Source organism: Rhopalosiphum padi, chromosome 4 (assembly GCF_020882245.1).
Source record: "Rhopalosiphum padi isolate XX-2018 chromosome 4, ASM2088224v1, whole genome shotgun sequence".
NCBI classification, from domain to species: Eukaryota; Metazoa; Arthropoda; class Insecta; order Hemiptera; family Aphididae; genus Rhopalosiphum; species Rhopalosiphum padi.
In genome coordinates, this window is record NC_083600.1 from 12,743,852 (window position 1) to 12,753,418 (window position 9,567).

General features: G+C 25.2%; 1 protein-coding gene across 1 annotated transcript; it reads left to right on the plus strand.

The window, feature by feature from the left end:
* The first annotated feature begins 2,456 nt into the window (after positions 1-2,456).
* LOC132931065 (UDP-glucosyltransferase 2-like) lies at positions 2,457-6,155 on the plus strand. Its single transcript, XM_060997266.1, is given in 5 exon segments — positions 2,457-3,231; positions 3,234-3,379; positions 4,373-4,592; positions 4,655-4,874; positions 4,952-6,155. Coding segments are annotated over 5 exon segments (1,521 nt in total). The 5' UTR covers positions 2,457-2,582; the 3' UTR covers positions 5,238-6,155.
* Positions 6,156-9,567: the final 3,412 nt, after the last annotated feature.

A 9,567-nucleotide genomic window follows, 5' to 3' on the forward strand; every position in this document is an offset into this window, starting at 1 on the left:
AACATTTTATCAATTTCGATAAAAGTAGAAGGTAGTATTTTTGTTATAATCAATTAAATAAAATTTATTTTTCATATTTGTAATATATTTGTTCGAACAAGTTTCAATTAAGTGGTCATCTGTATTAATGTAATCAAAATAATTGCGCACTATTTATATATATGATATGTACTTGGTATTTTATTTTTATCTCAATGATATAGAATGTAATGTTTACTGTATAAACCTTGTTTATTTGAGTATTGCATGTTTTACAGAATTTTGTGGCACAACAATTGAAATTAAAATACGTACATATTTAATTATGTATGACTGATTAGGAAACATATATCTGTACAATTACAATCAATGTAAATAAGCAATAATCAACATTTTCAAATTATTGTAAAATTATACTATCAAACATATAAAAATATAATAACTACATGATACACCTGAACAACACTTTTGTTCACGACGCGGCGGTAGGAAAATATGGTATAGGTAAATACAATTTGTTATCTACATATTTTTTTGGTATTCTGGTTGATTACATCATTGGTGTGATGTCGTTCCGTCACTATATCTACAGTGTTTCTCTTTAAATTCTATCATTGAATAAGAAAACCAATTTTGAATGAAGTCGGTCTGTCAGCCTATATCATTACATTTATTTCATCATATGTTTAAATGTTTTCGATATAGTTGTTAAAGTTATTTATTTTACTTTAAGTATATTAATTTAACGTTCACCAATTTTATGTAATGTATTTTTAAAAACTTTATTGTATATATTAAAAATCATGATATGTACATGAAATATTAAATTCTTATAAAAAATGTTTTAAATTGAAACAAAATAATTAACGCCCTTATTAATTATCATTAAAATATATATTTTAATTTTATCAACATTTGAACTTCAATGACGAATTTCGTTATAACTTGATCCTAAAACGAATATAAAAAAAATTGAGCAATATTTCTTTTTCTTTTTTTTATATAGATTTAAAAAAACGTGAGGAATCTCGTGTTATATTATTTTAAAACATAAATTCTCAGTAAAATACATATCGGCATAAATTCCAAAAAAAAAAAAAAAAATTATATATATTAGGTAATGATATTTAAAATATATATAAATAGATTAAAATGAGTGTAAAGTATGGTTTGTGTAAGAAATACAGCACAATGGAATTTCAAGTATCTAATATAGTTATACGTTTTTGATATTCACTTAAAAACAAAATTGACTTTTTTCAAAAAATCGGCTTTGCGTAAAAAATTTCAGTTTTTCTTTATTTTTTTGTTAGTTTTCACAATTATATTGAAAAATTTTGTGATCATGAACTCTTTATAGTAAAAACTAGATTTTATTTATTTTTTCATAAACCATCCAAATATTGTAGGTTTAATCATTTTATCGACTACTGATCGTGTAAAAAAATTAGAGCCGTCATGAGATGACTGGTTTTTTTAAATTACTAATAATTGAAATATTGTATACAAGATATAAACACAAGACCAATAGTACTTAATCACTGTGTGTCTGCGCATATACAAAAAGGCAGCGGCAATCGTAAAATTGATAATAAACAATATGCGTATAAAAACGTTATGTACGAAAACTATAGACCTTATATCTTATACTATATTTTTAAGGTATAAGGTCTATGACGAAACAACACACTGTGGCTATTTTTGCTACTTTTACTGATTTACTGATAAGCACCACCTCCACTCAAAAACAACAGCAACGGTGGTGTGACGGCATCGTAATAGTGCAGTACACATCTGTATTACTCTCCAGGCATGACAATAAATGTTTCATATCAAAAATAAAAAAATAAATAAATACACATTTTCTCATGCTTATAAATAGTTCAAAACTAGTCGAAATATTTAGAACATTTGATCGTGATTAGAAAATTATAATAAAACATTCGGTTAATATTTAATGTATCTACGTCTTATTATCTTACTTACTTATCTATTTGTTCTTGAGTTACACAAGACAAACCTACCTCAAAGTTAAAATTCAAAGCATTTTATCGATACCATGTAATAACTAATAACCGTGTTCATACACTAAAAAATTTATTTTTTTTAAAACACATCATTGTAAAATCAATACATTTATCGCTCTGCTTATAGTTTAATATGTAAAGTAGTATAATTTGAAAAAATAACTGATGTTCAGAGATCAAAAATATATGTTGGGTCTAACTCTAGAATATTAATAGTGATATATTAATTCAGATGTAAGAAGACCATCAATATTTTTCAAATATAAAAAGTTTTAAAATAAACACGAATTTGTATTAAAACGTATTTTTCAATAAGATATTATATGAGATAAAACCTATTGTAAAGTGGTTAGGCAACTAGAAAACTATAAATAAAAATTATTCATATACCTACTTATGTTTTATAAGTAGGTAAAATAGTATATAAAAATATGGAAACTATTAAACATTCATTTTAGTTTATAAGTAGGCATTGTTATATTAATTACTCTGTGGATAGAGTTAATTTATTTTTGATTCGATATAACGTTCAGTTCATTTGAAGTAACCGAAACAATAAGCACGTTGTTTTGTACGATGAAGTTAATAGTGTTATATATTCTCACCGGTTTGATAACTTATGGATCTGTCGATGCACTGGAAATCCTTGCAATAGAGACTATTCCCGCCAAGAGTCACTGGAATTTTATGAGCGCAATTCTCCGATCATTGTCGGAAAACGGTCATAACGTTACAGTATTTACTCCATTTTCCGATGGCAATCGGGTCAACTATACAGAAGTTTATATAGACATCCCAATAAACGTCGGAATGAATGCTATAGAATCTTTGAATATGTTTGGCGAACCAACGTCGATGATATCGGTAGTAATGAACGTGTCTCGTCATTTTTGCAATATCGTTTATGAACAAAAAGGTATGCGAGAACTATTAAGCAGCGGTAAATCAAACTATGATATTATCATCACAGAAACACCATCGTCGGAATGTTCGTCCTATGTAGCTTTTAAGCTAAACTTACCAATGATATATGCAATGCCTTCACCAATGATCACCCACATAGAGCGTACTCTAGTTGGAGACGTGTCAAATCCAGCATCTGTATCCCATCTGATGGCTAATTACGCGGTACCTAGAACGTTTGCCCAACGATTATCAAATGTTATCCTCTTGGGTTTTAGTTTGTTTACACATGAATTTAAAGAAATGGAACTGAAAATATCGATGCACAACCATACGATCTGGTGGAACCTATAAAACCGTCGTTGGTGTTCATGAACACCCATTACATTACCGATGCACCAAGACCTATGCCTGCAAATGTCATACCAATCGGAGGAATACATCTGAAAACACCGAGAAGTATACCAAATGTGAGTAATAAATAAATTGATTTAATAACATTTTCCTCAAGTTTATGTGTCGTCGGATAGTACTAGGTTTATCATTTTAGTTTTTTAACTGTTGGTGTTAACTCATATGAGAGCTTTTTAAAATTATTATAAGTCTCTAGGTGCAAAGTTTTAAATGATTTTAATAATTATCAGTATTAAGTAATTAAATATTATGAGTGTTAAAGGTAGTGATAAGATTTAAAATATAAATATCTAGGAATAATATCGTTGATGTTATATTTTATTAAACTAATTAAAATTTATAATTTAATAATAAATAAATACTTATTTATAGATACAATATTAAATTATTAAAATAATGTTTTATAGTATAGTATAGTAAGTTTAACTTTATATTTCAGCTATCTATTAACAGAAATTTTATTATTTTTACAATTTTACATGTTGTTTAAGTAAATGAAGACTTAGTAATTTAGTTTATAAAGGTTCTATTAATGTTTGAAAACTTTATTATAACATTTTGAATATTCTAAAAAATTTTTTTTTTTAAAATTGATACAATAATGCAAAATAAAATTGTTTTTCTTTTCATTTGTTTTTAATTTAAAAAAAATAAACATTATTGTTTTCGATATAAAGGTGACATAAAACACAAAACGATCACATATCATTGTGAATTCAATACATTCATCGTTCCAATAAAAAAAAAAGTTAATTGCAAATTTTAAAATACTAACGAATTGAATTTATATTATTTTTATAATTTGTTTATCTAAACAATATAATTTGAAATAATAAAATAAAAACTATTAAATTTTTTATTAACTATTATTCTGTGTAACATTGTTCATAACAATTAAAAACATATCTAATATAAGAAAATTAATTTTTAATATAATAAACTTTTATAAAAATATTATCTTGAAAAAAATATCATGGAATCACGATTATGTTATATATTATAAGTTGATCATTAGGATAAAATTAATCATTTTTTATTATTGATTTAAGGATATACTGGAGTTTATTGAGAACTCACCTCATGGAGTGATTTATTTTACGTTTGGCTCAGTCGTAGCAATGTCGACATTACCTGATCATATTCAAAATGCATTCAAAGAAGCTTTAGCACAAGTACCTCAAAGGGTATTATGGAAATATGAAGGAGAAATGAAAGATAAACCAAAAAATGTAATGACAAGTAAATGGTTTCCTCAGCGTGATATACTTAGTAAGAATTTTTAATTAAAATACGAATATATTGCGAATATAATAATCTACTTTATTTTCTAGTGCATCCCAATGTAAAATTATTTATTAGTCACGGAGGTATATCTGGTGTATATGAGGCTGTGGATGGAGGTGTTCCTGTTCTTGGATTCCCTCTATTCTACGATCAACCTAGAAACATAGACAACTTAGTTGAAGCAGGAATGGGGATTTCCATGGACCTGTCAACAGTAGAAAAGGATGAACTATTAAAAAATATCTTAGATCTCACTAATAATAAAAAGTGAGTTATCCTTAGCACTAGCAAAAACATTATATATCGAATTAAATATTTATTATATATTATTATTACTATTATAGATACGCGAAAAATGCTAAAATCTCTTCTGAAAGATTTAAAGACCGACCGATGTCACCAGCAGAATCAGTCGTTTACTGGACGGAATATGTAGTTCGTCATAAAGGTGCACCACATTTAAAATCTCACGCGTTGAATTTGACGTGGTATCAATACTTTTTATTGGATATTGTTGTTGTTTTGTTAATTTTTCTTTCTTTAGTTATTTTTATTACTTATAAAGTGTTTAAAATTATTTATTACTACTTTTTAAAATATTCAAAAAATATCAAACCAAAATTAGAATAATGTGTGTATTATAATCTTATTAAATTATTCAAATATATTTATATTAAAATAAATTTATCACATTGATAGCTATTAAATTCAGATTTTAATAAATACATTATTTTAAAAGTGTTCAACATAAAATAATCACCATTTTTGAGTATTATATTATTCATTTTCTTATATTTTAATTATATTAAAACTAAACAAAAAATAAGAGTATTTAAATCCAAAGTTCTGAGGAATAGTGAGGATATTATCTAATAATACCCTATTATTTTGTTCATAATGTCGCACTCCATAAAGACTTATTACCAGCTACCCATAATAAATGAGTACTTATAGAAAAAAATAGCTATCAACTTCTTCCACCACAAAATTTCTGCTAACAGTGTGAATTACTTGACACTAAGTGACCCATCACCCCGTCTGTACTCTAGTATTGACGCTTTTACGACCTTGTACATTAATTTTTTTATCCTATTAATTGTAAATATTTAAATTTAAATTTATTATATTGTTATTTAATACCTATATTATAGTTAGAACATAGAACATTGTTAATAACTGTAAAATTATCATCCTTATTGGCTTGTGACACTATCATTGTTATCTATTTCCATAAGTTAAAACTGTATAATTCTTTTAACAATAAGTTTAGATAATTATTAGATGTCGTTGATGTCAGATAATTTTTTATAATCATATTAAAAAAATTAAAATATGTTTTATGTAGCCTTTTTTTTTATGGTAACTGTTAATCTCTTAATGTTATAGAAGTTAGTTGATTGAATTTAGAATATTGTTTAATAATAACGATATTATATTATATTATATGGCTTTGACGTTATTAATTATTAATTATGATTGTATGACAATAGTTTAATCACATTTTATACATTCTGTGTTATACAATATATTATATATATTTTTTAAATATATTTGTTATTTATTTTTGAATACAAAGGTTTTTATTTTATCCCAGTTTATGAGGATGCTCATTACATTTTTATAAAAAGTAATTTCACGTGGTCAAAAACCACTTTGGATTAAATACCTAGTCTTAATTAAATAAATCCAAAATGTATTCATAATAAATAGTATGACTTAAATCGCGAAAATTTAAAATTTAATCAGGTTTGTGCATTTATAATATACATAACTATTATACTCTATAATTCATATTACTATTGTTTATTGTTTAGTAAAATAACTCGTATATTATGTTTATAGTCAACATTTTGCGGTATTACCTAGCACTATTTATTCGTTTTAGCATGATTTACACTTGGATTTTTTTTTTTTTTTTGGATTCATTTACACTTGGATTTTTTTAATAACTAAAATCAATGGTACATCGGTACTAAAATAGGCTCACTTATTTATTTAATAAACTATAAATATTAAATATTTAAACGCCACCGTAAGCAATAATTCAGTTAAATGTTGAATTTGTGTTACATAGTCAAACATTTTTATGAATAATTATGTAATAACAACTGTAATTTAAAGTGGTGGAAGGAATTGAATAAGAATAAACAGACTTATGATAACGCATCATTTCAATAGAAGTTACACTAAATTATTATGTAAATATGTATCATTGATCCTGTGTCGATGTTTTTATAAAAAGATACTGTCCTGATTTTAAATGTTTATTGTTTATTAGGAACTTAGGTAATGTAAAATCCAAAGATAATTTTAATAATTGATCGAAAATAGTTAAGCTTATGTAACGTATTATGATTTTGCAAATTAATTTATTTATTTTTTAAGTATTAATACGTACCTACTACCTAGTACTGAACGATAAACACATTATAACGCTTTGGGTTATTGCATACTACTGCTCGATTTTTGTGTACTAAACTACTAACTTTTATTACTTCTTTAAACATAAATAAAATAAGTACGGATATTATATCTTATAAAAAGTATTAGGACCACGTTGAATTAAGAGCTTGAGATTTTAGCTTAGCTGTAGAGTTCCTTTGTGACAAATAACATATTCTGTCCAGTAAGCAACAGACTTTTCCGCTGACTTTGGTTGGTATTTTCTTGTCATGACATTTTTTGGTTTAACTTCCATTTCGCCTTCGTATTGAACTACATATTGTTGTGGAAGTTAAGCTATTACTTTCTTATATGCAGTTAAAATATTTCTTGGAAGTGAAGTCTTTGTAGTACCTAGTTGAACCAAATGTGAATAAAATTGTTCGATGTGGCGAGTCTTCAATAAAAGCTAATTTATCCTAGAACCAATAGTTTTAGTTTTTAAAATCATTCAATGACTTATTTAATAGGTTAAGTTAACTAGGTTCATTAAAACAAAATCTACATTTTTTACATAAAATAAAGATTTCTTATTTCAGATTCATGTTTAATTACATTTTTTATTTTAATGTTATGCGTTTAATAACATTATTATATTTTGTATACTATCAATTCATTACAATTACCAATATTATTATAATTGCAGTTTTAATATTGTTTAATGATTTATAAAAATAAAAATAAATCAATAAATGCTATGAATAATTTAGTTTTATATATGATATATTATTAATTTAGTTTTTTAGTATTTAAATATTTTTGTCTTTTTTTTTATAAGATCAAATGTAAAAGTTTTAAATAAAAAAATACATTTGTTATATTTCTCGTTTAAATATTTAAAATTGCTATTTTGTTTTTAATTATATCGATTATTCAGATATTGGTTATTTAAAATTATATTATACGTTTGATTTTAAATTATACCTGAGCTATTTTTGGATGGTTTTCAATGAATTCCACCGACATCCACGACAATTGACGGAGTTAGTCTAGTTTGGTTTAGCTTTATCTCTTATAAAATGAGTTTTCATAAAGACTAATGATGAAAGGTATCTAATATGGTTTCTAAGTTTTTGGGTTTGGAATCGATTACTTGAAGTAAGAATTCTTGAAACTCGACTATTATACTGGTGTACAATCAAACAAGTGTATTAGTTAACTGTTGAATGAATGTCTTGAAAACAGCAAATTAAAATATTGTTGATACCGTTACTGGATCACGGACATCACCATAAGTGATATGTTCTGTATACGTATTTATTGAAATTGGACTCGTGTGTATCATTAATAGGCTTGAGTATTCCCAGATATGACAAACAACTTGATACTATTCCGATTTCAAAAAATAATTGCATTAAAATCGGTTTATAATTTGTTTGCCAAAACGTCATTTAGCCGATCGTTTTTAATTTAATATCTCGCATCTTTGTGAAAGCTGTAAAATTGTGTTCATTGTCTATTATTGCTCGAGCGTTTATAAAATTCCAATGACTTTTTCTAATGTCTTTAATAGCTAATATTCTAACGATATTTCCTGGTTGAATGAATGTAAGTACAACTGAATAACGTAAAAATTACTATTGAAACAATTGGTTTGTGAGATATATTAATTTGTATAGGATAATTGATTACATTTCAGTCGATATTGTGAACAGTATATAATTTATCGGCTGTTAAATGAAAACAATGTCAATTGCCATCCATCCGCATTGTTTATATATTAATGTAATACTTAGTATTATGTGGTTGTCTAAATATGAATATTTTAAGTACTTTAGATAACGAAACTTTATTTACAGTTTACTTTAAGAGGTAAAATGTACTATGTATATTGTAAAAATATTTTAAAATCTAACATTTTTTTTTTGTTTTTTTGGGGATAATATTAATTCTTTTCACTTTTTGTGAGTTTAGTTAATTTGTGGTTTTGTTGGTAGGGGTTTGTTACTTCCGTTCTACTTGGGTCTTAGTTTCTCTGTTTTATAACATTATAATACATATGTGTATAATTAAGGATGAATGAAACTTTTGAATATATAATTTAATTTTACGCCATGTAAAAAGTACATAGAGGTTATCTTGATGATAATCAAGTGCCGAGTAAAATTATTTTGATAACAAATTTAACGAGCTAAGAAATTATATTTACATAGAAATAGGTCCTCCTCAAAATAATGTTTTCAAAATAAACAGTATTTTTATCGGTCTGTATGTCTACTGTAGATAATATCTACCCAAATAAATCGTAAGTAATTACAAAAAATAATTTGTATTTAATTTATTTTAGTTACTTATTTAATTCCCATAAAATTAAAAGCTACATATAGATAAATTAATTGATAAATGTGTGAATGTACGTTAGAAGCTTATGCTATTTAGTGAAGATTTAAATCTTCGGAAAAACATGTTATGTACAAGTATTGATTACATCCTATAATATTTTGTTATGCGGACATGGGTCCTTCATCAAGTGACATATTGGTTTTTCTATTTATTTATTTCTTTGATCATTGTTATT